General features: G+C 39.6%; 1 protein-coding gene across 1 annotated transcript in view; it reads left to right on the top strand.

Annotated features, from left to right (window-relative positions):
* Positions 1-16,495, top strand: part of TMTC2 (transmembrane O-mannosyltransferase targeting cadherins 2) — a 371,684-nt gene that overhangs the window by 130,938 nt on the left and 224,251 nt on the right. Inside the window, exon 2 of the mRNA XM_029910867.1 lies at positions 12,810-13,380. Within this exon, the coding sequence (XP_029766727.1) occupies positions 12,810-13,380 (571 nt within the window). The remainder of the gene's footprint in view (positions 1-12,809; positions 13,381-16,495) is intronic.

The following is a 16,495-nucleotide window of genomic DNA, read 5'->3' on the forward strand; positions in this document are numbered from 1 at the left end:
GTTTCCTCTATATTCATTTCTACCTCTGTAAGCTCCCATGTATCACTCATTGACTAGGAATAAAATCCAGGTTTTAGTATCTTTGGGATGTCTGTGGACCAGCCTATTTTAAGCCTTAACTTACTGAGGGCTGGTCTACACTGCCGTGCTAGTTCGGCGGCTGGGGATCGAAGTTCCGAGTTCGATTTATCGCGTCTGGTGTGGACGCGATAAATCGAACCAGGAAGTGATCCCCGTCGACTGCGGTACTCCAGCTCAACGAGAGGAGTACCGCGGAGTCGACGGGGAGCCTGCCTGCCGCGTGTGGACCGCGTCTGAACCGCGGTAAGTTCGAAGTAAGGTATGTCGAATTCAGCTACGTTATTCACGTAGCTGAATTTGCGTACCTTACTTCGACTTGGGGGGTAAGTGTAGACCAAGCCTGAGTGGCAGAGGCTAGTATTTAGAAACAATTATTTGCAATATTCAAGTTTTCTGGAATTTAGTTGCAGCAAAATATTTTGTTTAACTGCAAAACTTTTTGTACAAACAAGGTTACAAAAATTAGGTTTTCAAAATTAATGACTGACACAAATGTATATAAGAGAAACCCCTTTCTCTTAACCCCCACCCCAAACTCCTTCCACAGTATACTCAAAAGAAACAGAAATGTGTGTGAATGAGTGACTATTGCTGCATGAATAGCACAGCAAACCTAAACTGTCTCAGTTATTCCTCAGATTTATTTACTTGTTTCAAGATTGGATGTTTCAAGATAGTCAGTAGGATGCTTGTAAAACAAGGAATTTCTTCATGCCCATCTTATAAATCTAGATAAGAGAGTCAGCATTTCTTTGTCTGTATCCCTTTAATTGCTGTAGCTATTACATTTTGGAGCCTTGAAATGCCTCCTATTTTCTTTAATATTTTATGTTGTTCTGAGTTACTGTATGTAGATGTGGTAAAGTTATTTTTTTCTGAACGAAAATAGGGAAGAGAAATAGTGTAGTGTCATGTTCCACCATAGAACAGTAAATCTAATAAGGCCTGCTGGGCCCACTTTTATCAACTAAAATAGATTTGAAAGGTCAGCGGAAGTTCTAACTATGAATTCTGGCCATGTATCAGGAGCTGGCATTAAATTTTATATCAAAATCTTGAGCTATTTCCAAACTACTGGCTGGCCTGCAAAATGCTGCAAAAGAGTAACCTAAGTGCTCATCATGCAAGAGCTTAATATCTCAGCAGAACAGAATTAGCCATAAAGTATTATTTGGGGTAAACACCATGATGAACCGACAAAGAGAGGAGCACAACACATTTTTCTGGTTTAAGAGTTTAAATATCTGTTTCAACAAGGTTTCTTAGAGAAAGATTGTGCACAGTAAGTGATTGTGTCTGCTCCCTGAGTTTCTCTAAGACACAAGCCATTCTTCTCCTTACCCTACCTTTATCTGCTACCTCTTGAGAGCGGATTGACAATACCGAGTATCAGAAGATATTTAGTTCTCCCACTACTCCAAATTCATTTCTGCCCCCCACCCCCATCTCTGGATACTAAAGCAGTGTTGTACTATGCTATGCAGTAGTTTTAATTAGGGCTTCAGATTTCATGTAGTCTCGTGTGGATGTGTTTTGAGGATGGTTTTTGTATCTGGTTAAAAAACGGGATATTTCAGGCACATCAAAGGTTACTACTGAGGCATGATGCTTCTTCAGTATATGGGAGCAGACTCAGAAATTAAATTTAGGATAGAGTGTACCTGAGCTTTCAGAAAGCCTTTGACAAGGTTCCTCACCAACGTCTCTTAAGCAAAGTAAGCAGTCACAGGATAAGAGGGAAGGTCCTCTCATGGATCAGTAACTGGCTAAAAGATAGGAAACAAAGGGTAGGAATAAATGGACAGTTTTCACAGAGGAGAGAGGTAAATAGTGGGATCCTCCCATGGACCAGTGCTGTTAAACATATTCATAAATGATCTGGAAAAGGGGGTGAACAGTGAGGTGGCAAAGTTTGCAGAAGATATAAAATTACTCAAGATAGTTAAGTCCAAAGCAGACTGTGAAGAGTTACAAAGGGATCTCACTTAAGTGGGTGATTGGGCAGGAAAATGATAGATGAAATTCAGTGTGGATAAATTCAAAGTAATGCACTTGGAAAACATAATCCCAGCTAAACATTCTAAATGATGGAGTCTAAACTGGCTGTTACCACTCAAGAAAGAGATCTTGGAGTCATTGTGGATAGTTCTCTGAAAACATCTGATCAATGTGCAGCAGCAGTTAAGAAAGCTAACAGAATGTTAAGAACCATTAGAAAAGGGATAGATAATAAAACAGGAAATATCATAATGCCAGTATATAAATTCATGGAACGTCCACAACTTGAATATTGCATGCAGTTCTGGTTGCCCTATCTCAAAAAAGATATATTAGAATTGTAAAAAGTACATAGAAGGGCAACAAAAATGATTAGGGGTATGGTCCAATTTTCATATGAGGAGAGATTTAAAAAGACTGGGACTGTTCAACCTGGAAAAGAAATGACTAAGGGGGAATATGATAGAGGTCTATAAAATCATGAATAGTGTGGAGAAAGTGAATAATGAAGTGCTATTTACCCCTGCATGTGAACCACGGGTCACCCAATGAAATTAATAGGCAGCAGGTTTAAAACAAACATAAGCAAGTACTTCTTCATACAACACATAGTCAACCTGTGGAACTTGTTGCCAGGGAGTGTTGTGAAGGCCAAAAGTATAACTGGGTTCAAAAATAATTAAACAAGTTCAGGTAGGATAGTCCATCAATGGCTATTAGCCAAGATGGTCAAGGACCCAATCCTGAGTGTCTTTAAAACTCTGACTGCTAGAAGCTGGAACTTGATGATGGCAGGTGATGGATCACTCAATAAATTGCCCTGTTCACTTCACTCCCTCTGAAGCATCTGGCATGGCCACTGTGGGAAGACAGGATACTGGGCTGGATGGACCATTGGTCTGATCCAGTATGCTTATTCTTATGGTATGATGCAAGAGAAGGAAATGTCTGAACACTTCAAAATTAGTTATTGAAAGGATCATATTTGAAGAGGACAATATTTTATAGAGTATCTCAACCTTCTTGTAACCAAGAAAATTTTAACCTTTAGTTATTTAAAGCTTTCAAAGCCTTTTAGTCAAAGAAAATCAATAAACTGCAGCACACTTCTTTAGTGAAATCCAGCTAGTGCCCAACAGCATTCCAGTGTTGTCAGAGGTGAAAGTAAGCCGGTACGTCCTGGTATGGCATACCGGCAAGAGCCGGTGCACCGTACCGGGGTGGCCCGACTTCCCCAGGCGGCAATTTAAAAGGTCTGGGGCTCCCAGCAGCGGCTGGCGCCCCAGGCCCTTTAAATTGCCGCCAGAGCCCCGCCGCCGCTACCCCTGGGCTCCGAGGGCTATTTAAAGGGCCTGTGTGGTAGAAGCAGGGGAGTCCTGGGCCCTTTAAATAGCCCCCAGAGCCCTGGAGTAGCGGCGGGGCTCCGGCGGCTATTTAAAGGGCGCAGGGCTCCCGCTACCTCTACGGCCCGGCCCTTTAAATAGCCCCTGGAGCCCTGCTGCTGGAGCCCTGGGGTAGCAGCGGCAGCTGGGAGCTCCGGCCATGGTTTAAAGGGCTTGGGGCATAGCGGTAACCGAGCCCTGAGCCCTTTAAACTGCTGCCAGAGCCCCCAGCTGCCGCTGCTACCCCAGCGGGGGAGGGGGAGGGTACTTACCGGTACAGGGCGGTCTTGGGCTGGCTCTGACCCCCCCCATCCCCGCCCCTTCTGCCCGAGGCCCCGCCCCTTCCAGGGGCCAGAGCCGGCCCCAACCCAGCCCCGTACCGGTAAGTCCCTATTTCTACTTTCACCCCTGAGTGTTGTAAACTACTGCTTCTGTCACTCCTAAGCCACTCTTCCTTCTTTGGAATAATGCAGAGAGAATTCTTCATTCAAAAAGTTATTTGGGGTTTAGGAACTGGCAATTAATAGGCTACTGGTTACCATCTTACATAGTGGTAATAAAAAAATCAAAGCACAGTTTCTAGAATTCTCAAGTCCATTGTGTTTGACTGTAATTTTAATTAATTTCAATTTTTTTTCTTCACATTCTGGAAATGTTATGTCACTCTGAAAGATAATTCTCTTCAAGGGTATTCGGGAATTTGTAAAATATGGAAAGGATACAGCACCTTATACTGTGGTGTTAGACATCACAAGGGGTTATGGCACATTTGTGGAATTGTAACCTTTCTCTATGCATTTTGTTCTTGTCTTTGTATTAATGTTTTGATAGTTCTTGTGAACATGTGAAGCTAAATCTGCTCCCTTCACTCTTACAAAGCTATGATTCACGTAGGTCCCAATTCAGGAAACGCCTTCAGCATAGAGCTGTGTGGAAAAACTGATTTATTGGTTTGCTGGCAGTTCCAGAAAATAAAAATAAAATAAAATAAAATTGGGTTTGGGTCAAAGTGAAACTTTTTTTTTTTTTTTTAAATGTTCAGTAGTGAATCAAACAAAGTTGGAAACATTTATTTCAGGTCAAACGAAAGGTTTTGTTTGACCCCCCAACCCAAAGAATTTTTTTTTTGGGGGGGGAACTTTTAATAAAAGCAAAGGAAATGAAGAATTAGATTCACAAAAGAGGAAGTGGTGGTGTTCTTCCCTCTTACAGCCAGTGGTTAGGGCACGCATATAGGAGAAGGAAGACTCGGGTTTGAATCCTTGCTCTGGAGCAGGGATTTGAACACACATCTCATCTGGAATTGAGGAGTGCTCTAACAGCCAAGCTATTGGCTATTCTGGGATGGATGCCTCTCGTATTGAAGCTATTTCACTCTGTGTAAATAATATTCATTGGCACCTGGAACCAGGGTGTCTCCCCCGCCCAGGTGAGTGCCCTAGGCACTGGGTCATAGTCTTTTTCCCAGTGGCTATGGCCCAATGACTATTAGAGAAAAATTATGGGTCATAATCCCTGGGACATGGAGTATAAGAGGAGCAGCAGCATCACCACCACCTCCTTCTCGACCACCACCCATTTTGTGAATGGTGCCCAAATCTAGTCTGAAAAAATGGAAATATATTATTTCAGAAATATCAAAATGAATCGTTTTGACATGTATGGATTTTTTTTTCCATAGAATGAAACAATTAGCTGAAATAGACACAATTTCACAAAATGTTTCACTTGACCTGACTCTGCATTTTTGGTAACAACTTTCAGATTAAAAATTTGCCCATCTCAGTTTAAGTCTGCGGTTAAGCGCTTTGCTGATCTGTGGCTGTTTCTGAGTAAGAATGATCTTAAAGGCCCATTACATGTTGTTTTTTTCAGTTACTGCACTAAGCTAACAGGGTTTGGTATGGAACTACTGTTACTGATGGTCAGGGACTTATCAACACTATAACCATTTTTTACATCTTATTCCGGGGCCCATATACCAGCAACATATTCAGTGCATAGTTCTTACTTCCTGTGTTACATTACACAAGATAAATGATTTCCCTCTTCAGTGTAAGAGTCCTCAGTGTGACATGGGTAAATCTGTTTATACTCATATTAAAGATCCATAGTATTGGCAGAAGTTTACTAGGCACAGTATAAAGCAGTAGACTTGATACTGACTTTGTTTTTCTATATTGTAACTTTTTCCTTTTAATCGGATACAAGTATATCTCCGTGAGAAGGGTGGGGTTTAGTACACACACCCCTTGTCAGTATCTTGGATTGGCTAGGTTTGACGGCTCCCTGCCTACTGTGCTGGCTTTTGTGGATCTCAGTCTAAGGGCCCTATCAGTCCCAATTCATTGTATAGGGAGTCTAGGCGCCTAACTTAGGCTTTGTGAATCATAGTGTTCCTGTAATTTTCTAGGTGCCTAAGGGTTAGGTATTGTATCACAATGCTTAACTCCTTTTGAGCATTCAGGCCTAAATCCTTAGTGCTTATAGGTACTTAAACATTTGAATGACTCAAGTTTTAATGTGTTGATGCTGGGCTAAGCTGTTAAGACATTATATGCACTTAGAAAATTTTTCTGACTTTGCAGAGTATCAGTAACTCTTGCTAGTGGTTTTAGTGGCAGCGGTCTGACTTACAGGATTCCAAAAGGATCTCAGGAATAAAGAAATGGAGCTTTACCAGTACAGAATGTTGCTAGACTTTTGTCTGTTTGACATGAGCCCAAGTGGGACAACAGCCTCTTGCATGTATTTAGGTGTTCTCCTTTTGGTAAAAATGTGTTCTGTACTTCAAATACTGATGTTCATTTTAAACATGTGGGGACCATTAGCAATGTTAAAGCTGGACACATGGTTTAATGTGTTAAATCATTTTAAAATGTCACATCTGGTTTTTACCCTGGTGATAACACCTGGATCAGTTTAGCACTAGCATATACATTTAGGACATATATAGCTGTTAATTTAAAAAACATCTGTTGATTTTTGTGAGTGTGAACTATTGGATCTTTCACATTCTTGGAGTTTGTTGAAACAGTCTTGCCTGAGACACGCTTGTGCTCCTAGGTGTGCACAGATACAGGCAAATAAATATTCTATAGCTGGTGCTAGAGATTTTTTTTGGTTTGGATGGGGAGATAGGAATTGTTTTGCCATCAGAGCTTTTGTCTTTATCAGACTTCCATTTTCAAATGTGTTGATGGCTGACTATAAGAATTTTTTTTTCAAAACCAATCCATTTTGATACTATGAGTAAGACATCCCACTCTCCTGGGACGTCTGAAATGGGCAGGCATTAAAAATTGAAGAAAGTAGGTTCTCTAACAAGTCTGCAAATCTTGTCTGTGGCTGGCTGAAAGTAAAAATGCCAGTTGTGTTGGAGCTTTGAAAAACGACTTCCCCTGTGACCTGGTGCCTTTTAGAGAGAACAGAGTTTACAGTTTTTTCAGCGCGGTGAATGCCTTTGGAGTTTCTCTTATTATTACCATTAGCAATATTGGACCAATCTGCAGGATATAACCCAAAGGAAAACTATTAGTACGAGAGGGGGAGAAGACAGTGCTAGTGTGGCATTTTGTAGTTTCTTTTATCCCAAAATCTTTCCCAGAGCCAACAATTAATACTACTTTCTATCTGTGCAGAACTCAGAATGTTGTGAGTGCAGGAGCCATTATAGGGAACATGTCAGCAGTGCTTTCCAAGGTGTTAAGAGGAGCTGCTCTTAAAATTGCTCTTGAATTGGTTACTCAGTGAGGGTAGCAAAATTAAGTTATTTCTTTGCTTCCTAATTTAATACAAATAACAATTTTCAAATATCAAAACAAAAAACAAATGAAAAAGCTTGTTTATTAGTCTCCTTTAGAGTTTTTTATTTGGGGGAATTGATAAGATATTTAATGTAAACTATATATGCACAGCTGTAAGTATGAGGGGAACTGGTATAGCGAATGTCCTTGCAGCTCGGTCCTGCAGTGGTGATCTTAGGTGCTGTAGCTTTTGTCCATTTGTCCTTTTTGGCACATGCTATGATGTTTATTTGTATGTACCCTATTGACTTAAAATGGGAATTAATGAGAATATTTAGAAATAAGAATAAATATCTAGAATTGTGTTTCTCCTTTTCTCTTGCCCATTTTTGAATTTGGGGACAAGTGTTTTCAGGCCTCTGAGTGAGGATTATAATCTCTTCCTTTATTCAGGTCTGTTCATTTCCCCCCACTCTTTCTTTTGCTGGACTCTTCTTGCTAGTGAGTTCCTGTTATGATCCCTCACTTTTTATCACTTGCACCTTTTAATAGGAGTTTAAGAGAAGCAGCTTTCTCTGAGAATATCACCAATGCCATTCCATAAAATAATTATACCTGTAGTGTTAGAGCCATAGACTTTCAACTCTTTCTTCAACTGTGTTCAGGTTTAAGTTATCATCTGCAAAGTGCCTCATTTCTAATGAGTAGACTGTTTAGGTAACCCAGACCCTACCATCACTGGGGTCTGGATTGCCTTACTGTATGATTATTAAGTTTGAGCCACTGATTGTTCTGAATTGTGCAGTTGAAAGAAATCTGGTAAACTTCCAGAATGGTCAGACAAGATCAACTGATGAAAAAGTAAATTTTATTGGTTTAAGGAGTTGCCTCTTGAAACCTTACTAAGCTATTATGATGTGAACTGATTATTTTCTTTCCTAGGATTGAGAGTCCATAAGTCTGTTTCATGGAAGCACAGAAAGTCACTGCCACTTCGTGGAACATTTTTTTTAAAATACTTCAACTTAGTTTAAAATTCACATTTCTTTCCCATTTTCCTTTACCTATTCTCCTTTTAGAGGGTGGTATTGGAAAATACTTTCTCAATGAGCTCTGGGTATTATGAACTCTATGGATGTTTGTGTAGTATGGTCTATCTTTAGACAGCAATAGTGAAATTTCCTATTCCTTGCTTTTTAAAATTTGACGTTTGCAATATGCCTTAGTACTGCCTGGTTCTTCTGATGTTTATATGGAAATTGTATTCCTGCATCCTTTTGTGCAATGAATGACAAAAATCTTGCCTAGAATGTTTTTTATTAGATTGCATAATATGAAACAGTAGTAGCTGAATGCTAGCCAGCGGCCTATAGGAGACTGCCTCTTTGCTGTAGGACACTTAACTTTTGTTCAATTGTGTTTCCTCACACTCCAGAGGATGAACAGAGTCCTCTTTACTTGTAAACAGTTCAGAAAAAAATAATCCGAGGGAATGCATTTTTGTCAGTACTATAGATTTTGGAGCAGAGAGGAGACAGACTGTGATATGACTTAAACCATCAAGTAAATGCTATGGAACCAGCAAGTTCTATGTTTTTTTTATGACATTTACTTGAAAATGCTAGAATATGCTATCTTGCTTGCATGCACTGAAGCTCTCCTGAAACTTCAGAGATGTCAGGATTTTATACCTAAGCAGAGTGTGATCAATACTGTACATAAAATTTTAAATCAAGGCTTGCAGATAAAGAGCTCTAACCTGGAAAGGGTTAGAGTTATGACAGATTTGTTGCTAGGTCTGTAAAGAATTACTTGAGTGACAGTGGTTTTGGACTGCACACTACATACTTCTTTGCAAATATGAGACAGGTATGGTTAGTTTCTGGAGGGAAGGAGAATATGGGTGACGTGTCTAGTTGAGAAGGGAGGTCTTTACAAGAAGTATGAATTTGTACCCTACTTCCCTCCTTATGAAATGTAGCTGATCTATCGGGAAAGTATTGTGTTGTACGGGGTTATGTTATTCCTGTGTATTGATGTCATAATCATTTAATGACTTTGTTATTTAAAACTATTACTTATATGGTTTTAATAATGGTGTTTATCATTGTTTTCAGAAAAATGACCAAACCCACACACATACACATTCTGCCTGAGTTAGGGCAGTGGCAATTGAACTGCCACTTTATCCTTTGGGGTTTCTGCCTAGGAGAATATATTTAACTTTTAAAGGAGCTTCCATACTCCATCAGTGTATCTTTCAATCACTCTTAGCCACGCTCACTGGGATTTATCTGTGCCAGTGCTGCCATCCCCATATAATCTATATGTCAGCCAAGGCCTTGAACTTTGTTATCCCAAAGAATAGTTGTAATTCTGTGCAGTATCTAGCCCCAAGCCTGCTCCATTCTCCCGTGAATTTCTGTTCCTCTGTTGGTTGCTCTCAAAGCTGTTATCGCCAATTGTGAAATCACAAACAGAGGCTCTATTAAGATTTCCGAAAAGGAGTAAAGAGCAGGAGCAGATAAAAGCTTTTAAAAACAAAAATTATCCCCACCCTTGCCCAATCCCCCAAAATAAAAAATGTCCTCTATTAGTAGTAGTGAAAGGAAAAAGTGTTTGTGGGGTTGGGAAAACAAACACAGGCAACCTGATCCATGGTAGAAGCAGAACTCAAAATGAAAAATGTAAAGTGTTTTAAGAGGCATCACCAGATCTTTAAAGGATTTATGGCGACCTCTTCATAACCTCCATACGTGCAGAGACAAAAGGACATGCAGACAGTAAGCATGTCTAAAGGCATTAGAGGAATGTGCTTTAGACAATGGAACTGCTGAGCTACATGGCATTTAGAGTATTTGCATGGAGTTGCTACAGTTTATCATATAAGCATTTTTTATTAAAGAAATGTGTCACTCTCACACACAAGTCCCTTAAAATAATGGCATAAAAAATAAGATGGCCTATATGAGACTCTTGAGATCACTTTTTATATTTTTCCAGCTAAAGTGTCTGTTATATCCTTTCTAGTGCAGAAAAGGACTTCAGCTTCAACATTTACTTTCAGATCTGAATTTCAGGCCTTTCCTCTCTGCTGTCTAAATTTAAAGACTTGATTTTGGCTAGTCTCTCTAGTGCGTGTCCATGTGTGTCCATGTGGAAGGAGTGAGTATGGAAAAACATAATGTTGTATCTCTGTGTTTCATGTTGAAGAAGAAGAACCTTCTCGTCATAGTGTTCTAGTAACTCTTTTCTCAACATATTGGGTAGAATACTGGCCCCTTTGAATTCAGTGGGAATTTGTCGATCATCTTCACAGATTCATAGATTATAAAGCCAGATGGGATGTTTTTGATCATCTGACCTCCTGCATAACACAGGCCATAGGACTTCCCTGAATTAAAACTGGTTTGAACTAAAGCATTTCTTTTTAGAAAAAAAATCCAATTTTGATTTAAAAGTTTCTTGTGATGGAGAATCCATCACAGTCCTTAATACGTTGTTCCAGTGATTAATTACCCTCACTGTTAAAAATGTATACCTTATTTCCAGTCTGAATTTGTCTAGCTTCAACTTCCAGCCACTGAATCTTGTTTTACCTTTGTCTGCAAGACTGAAGATACCTCTTATCAAATTTCTGCTCTTCGACACTTACAGACTGTGATCAAGTCACCCCTTAAGTTTCTCTTTGTTAAGCTAAATAGATTGAGCTCCCTTAGGCTCTCACTGTAAGACATGTTTTCCAATTCTTTAATTCTCTTGGTTCTTCTTTGAACCCTCTCCAATTAATCAACATCCTTCTTGAATTGTGGACACCAGAACTGGACACAGTATTCCAGTAGTGGTCACACCTGTGCCAAATAGAGGTTTTATAACCTGTCTATTCCTTCTTGATATTCCCCTGTTTATACTTCCAACCACCTCACTAGATCTTTAGGCCAGAGCATCACACTGGGAGCGCATGTTCAGTTGATTATCCACCATGACCCCCAAGTCTTTTTCAGGGTCACTGCTTCCCAGAATAGAGTTCTCCATCCTGTTAACTATGGCTGTTAAATAAGACTACAGTGGAGCTAGGATTCCATCCCTTCTCTTTAGAGAGCAGGGCACTCTAAAAATGGGTTTTTACGAATTGTGAAGCATGTCAGTGAAGTAAAAGGCATATCCATCTGCTCCTTTGCTCTGGGGTGTTCTCTAACTGTGCCATGTCACTGGAAAGAACTGTGAAGTGATTTTTCAGTTCACTGGTGCACGTGTTTTCCACAATATATTGCAGCCTCTTGGTGAAAATAAATGTGATTTGGCAAATGAATTGCATTTGCTGTGGCCTCTTCGTGCCATGTGATGTTTTTGGTAAATGTCTGGGCTTATTTGTTGTATTTAGTCCCAGTTGGGAAGGTAGGCCCTGACACAGGTGGCTCTGTAACTAGCAAATCTGAACTCAGAGAGACTATCACTGACTACATGTTTGTACAGCTCCTAGTACAATGGAGCTTCGACCTGATTGGACTCTAGGTGCTACTGTAATATAAATGTTGAGTAATAATAATAACAGTGTCCATTCTGTATTTAGTAGTTAGAACAAGGCATCTTGAAACAAGAATTTTATAAAGATTGTTTTACATATGGGGCAAGCTATTATTTGAACACTGGACATCTATTTAAGCTGTGTGGGTCTAAAACCTTCTCCCATATTGTGATTTGTAAATACAGATTATAGGATTTGTAAGAATAAATAGTTTTGCAAATGTTATGGTGAACAGGTTTCTAGTGAGCTGAATGTAGACATGCAGACCACAAACGGATAAAACTAAGCTCTTACACTAAGTTTTACTTTTACAGTAAGGTAGTCACAACATAGAATTCATAGAGTAGTACATCTTAAAATGTAAAATATAAATCTTTTATAAATTTAAGATATTTGAAGAAAAGGTGGAATTGTATCCTTAACATACTCTGTCTTCTGGCCACACCTATGGCATTCTCTGAGAATTCTATGTCAGGCAAAATATATACAGGAAAGTCTATGAACGGGCCAATGTAGCAGCACAAAATATGCATATGTCTAGTGACTTCATGTAGTTATTGTTCATCCATGACAGTCAGAATCATTCTAACATCTAAATTAAAATTTGAGTATGAAAGGCCAGCTGGGGTTTTAGTTCTGAATTGCTCGAGGATCAGTTGTTTCAACAATGTTTGTCAGTATGTCAGTTTTTCATATTTCTTTTACATTTTAATTATAACCCATCAAATCTTAAGCGATTGCTCATGGGCTAGACTCAGATGAATGTCATCGAAGGGTGTTTTATTTAATGGCTTCAGCATAACATCTGTTTCTAATGTTTTAAAAGCCAATTTATATGGAAATTTATTTTAGAAAAAGTCGATAGATACAGACACTTTTAACACCTCTTGTACTCTAGTAAAAATTCAGAACTCAAAGTAAAATAGCATTGACATAATGCCATTTTCTTGCTTGCACAACATAAAGAATAACGAAACAAGGACCTTTTTGCATTGCCGTAGCAATATGATTGTATCTTCTCAGTTGTCTTTTTTGACTGTTTGATTCATTTCTGTCTTTTTATTTTTTTAATAGCCGAGCTATCAAGACAAACCAGGATCTTCTGCCAGAAACCCCCTGGATCCACATATTCTACAATGATTTTTGGGGAACTCTCCTCACCCACAGCGGGAGTCACAAGTCCTACCGTCCTCTCTGCACGCTCTCCTTTCGCATTAACCATGCAGTTGGAGGCATGGATCCTTGGAGCTACCACCTTGTAAATGTTCTGTTACACGCTGCAGTCACCGGGCTTTTCACAAACTTCTCCAGAATCTTGTTTGGGGATGGATATTGGACCTTAATCGCAGGCCTGCTGTTTGCGTCTCATCCAATCCACACTGAAGCAGTGGCAGGAATTGTGGGGAGGGCTGATGTTGGAGCCTGCTTCTTTTTTCTGCTCTCATTGATGTGTTATGTTAAACATTGCTCTACAAGAAGCTACTCAACCAGCACTTGGGGCTGGATCTTGGGGACAGGACTCTGTGCTGGCTGCAGCATGTTGTGGAAGGAGCAAGGAGTGACTGTTCTAGCAGTTTCAGCAGTTTATGACGTCTTTGTGTTTCACAGGCTGAAAATGAACCAAATCATTCCTTCTATATATAAAGTAAGTGACTCTCTGCCCACCTTAGTTATTTGTTTTATAAAGCAGCAGTCACTAAATTAATCAGATGCCAACTTTATCTTCCGGTATAGCTTATCAGGGATATCAGCCCTCTGCGAAATATGCACAGATGCCTTATACTGAAAGTATAATTAAAACCATTCAGTAAATATTTTTTTGTATTAGTGCCTGGCATTTAAACCATGTGGTATTACCCATCTTTTCATGCTGGGGATGTATTTCATTCATTTGCTCCCATCTCTTCCAATCTTCCCACTCTGTTTACCATCTAGCTCTTGGTATTTAGCTCCTTTTTGCATGTTATCTCCTTGTATCTTGTCAATTCAGTTTACTGTGGCTGAGTATGCAAGTACATCAGCTGATATAAATCTACAAGCCTCCCTGAAGCAAAGAGAGAGAACTTAATGTTCAGGTTCAACAGAAATGCACAAGACCTGAATTTAGGGCTCTGGCATACTTTTCCCCCTTGTAGGAGCTGCCATGCAGATCTATTACAACCTCCTCCAGAAGAAATATTTCTCAGAATGGAACTAGTGGCTCACAAGCAAAACAGAGAAGCCTCCTCTGTTGTTTGCATTACAGCAGTGCCTAGAAGTCCCATCTGAGACCAGGGCTCCATTGTGCTTGGCGCTGTACAGAGTAAGAGAAAAGCTTACCAGATTTTTTTCTGATGGATCAATTTCCCATTGGAAAATGCAGATTTGAAAATATCAAAACGTTTCATGGGAACATATCAGTTTCACCATTTTTAATAGTAAGTTATCAAAATGTTTAGTTCCATGAGGTCAAAGCTCGTTGTTTTGACATCTGATATTATAAAAGTCAAAATGAAGCCCTTCACCCTTATTGAAATGAATTACTTTGGAAATTTCGTTTTGTGGGAAATTTTGAAATTTCAACTTTTTGTTCCAATTCAAGACAAAAAGAAATTGTGAAATGCTTGACTTTCCCACAGAATGGAAATTCCAAGTTTTAATCAGCTCAATTTAAGAGACAAGTCCTAGCCTTGATGAGTTTATGATGACATGGCAGACAAGAGGTAGTCACCCAGCAGTCTTCTGCTAACCTGGTGTCAACTTACTAACTAATGTCAACTTACATTAAACACTTTGTTTACTCAGGTGTTTGTCTGAGAATGTAAGAACGCTTCTGAGCACAGTTGCCAACTTTCACACGGTAAATAAGCACCCCGATTTTCATAATAAGCCAAAAATCAAGCTAATACCATTTCAAAACAAGGCCAAAACAAGGCAATCCCTAAGAACCTCAACACTCTATGTGACTAGATCCCTCTGGCGTGCAGTCTGGGACTGTGGTGGGCCCGCTGTGTATCCCGACTCGCTTACCCCCCCCTCCCCACCACCACCTTGCCCCTGCTTGCGAGGAGCTGATCAAAAAAGAAAAAGCAACAAACTACAAGCCAAAAACTAGCCAACAAGCAACTCACAAGCCAATTAAGCCAAAAACAAGCCCAATTTTTGTGTTTTTTTCCGTGGGTTTGGCATGTCTGCTTCTGAGAGCCAATGAACAAATAGCATGAGTAAACTAAATAGTGACTTGTGTGGAAAAAGAAAATGTGTATGTGTATTTAACTGCAATTTGCATTTTAAAGTTATATGGTGGTATTTTTCAAACATTTGGTACATCATTCTGTAGTCATGTTTGAAAATCTCACTCATTATCCATAAAAGAAAATGAGGGATACATATTTCCTAATATGTCAAATTTGAAATACATTTTGTTGATCTTCCTATCTAAACTAAACCACAAGCCCTTTTCTCTTCTTATGATCAAAATCCTCTCATGGATCCTTCTCCAAATTCTGTCTTCCCACCTGGACTGAAGGCAAGCAGTTGATGTTTGGGTCCATGGAATAACTAACATTAGGACAGTCAAGAGGAGTCAAGATGGAAACAAATGCAGTTTTAGGCAGGGGATTTGCTGCTCAATTCTATCCCATCCACTCCAGCTTTGTATCTTGCTATTTATTTCCTTTCCCTGAGTGGAGGATTTCATATTTACCGTAGAGGTATCAAGTCTTTGTATTATTTTTTGTTAAATTTATGTTGTTTTTTAGCAAATAACACTGAGACGGTTGTTTTGTTTTTGAAGATTTACACCACATGCACAGGGAACATGGCTCTGGCAGCACTTCTCAGAAGAGGAGAAGGCCACGGCTGGGTTGCTACTATGTACAGTGCTTTTTCAGGAGCACATGAGGAAATAAATCTGGATTATGAGACGTTCAGGCCTGAATCCAATCCTTCTTAAAACCTGTGTGTTTGGGGACAGGTCTACCACCCACATTCTTCAACCTGTGTATTGGGTGGGATGCCCCTCCAACAGCCTTGCTCTTCTGAGTCGACTCTTATACCTATAGAGTATGAGAGTTGTGATGTCCTTACCACGCTGGTGCAAATGAACAGAAAGCACTCTGATGCATTGCCAAACTTGCTCTGTCAGCATCTGAATTATCATCTGAAATAAATCTATAAAACTAGATAAATATAGATGTGACTTTGAGGTGTCCAACGTGATAATAGTAGTAGAACGATTGACTTTTTGTAAATATGGTTAAGTTGTCAGTGTCCTAAAACTTATTCTTCCTTCACAGTCTGCGATCCATAATGCCTGGACTTCTTTGATGTTTGGTTCTCTCTTCCTGTGTACTTGCTTCTGTTTTGGTGTTATTAGCAAATTCAGTCACGAATTAATTTAGACTAAAACTCCAGGCAAAGGCATGAAGCAGCGGTACTGGTTGCAGGGAGAAACTTGGGTATTTTGTGTTTCAAAAAAGCCTCTGGACAACACACACTTATCCTGAACTGGGTGACAACTATTAGGCAGTACCACTATTGGAAGATTGAATGCTTCTTGATTTCAAATCTCCAAGTGGAACGCAATTTGGGTGAAAGTGATCATGAAATGATGGATTTCACCAGGAAGAAAATCTAAGGGATAATGACAGGTTTCAGAGTAGCAGCCGTGTTAGTCTGTATCCGCAAAAAGAACAGGAGTACTTGTGGCACCTTAGAGACTAACAAATTTATTAGAGCATAAGCTTTCGTGGGCTACAACCCACTTCTTCGGATGCATA

This window comes from Terrapene carolina, unplaced genomic scaffold (assembly GCF_002925995.2).
Source record: "Terrapene carolina triunguis isolate 2854851 unplaced genomic scaffold, T_m_triunguis-2.0 Scaffold68, whole genome shotgun sequence".
Classification (NCBI taxonomy): domain Eukaryota; kingdom Metazoa; phylum Chordata; order Testudines; family Emydidae; genus Terrapene; species Terrapene triunguis.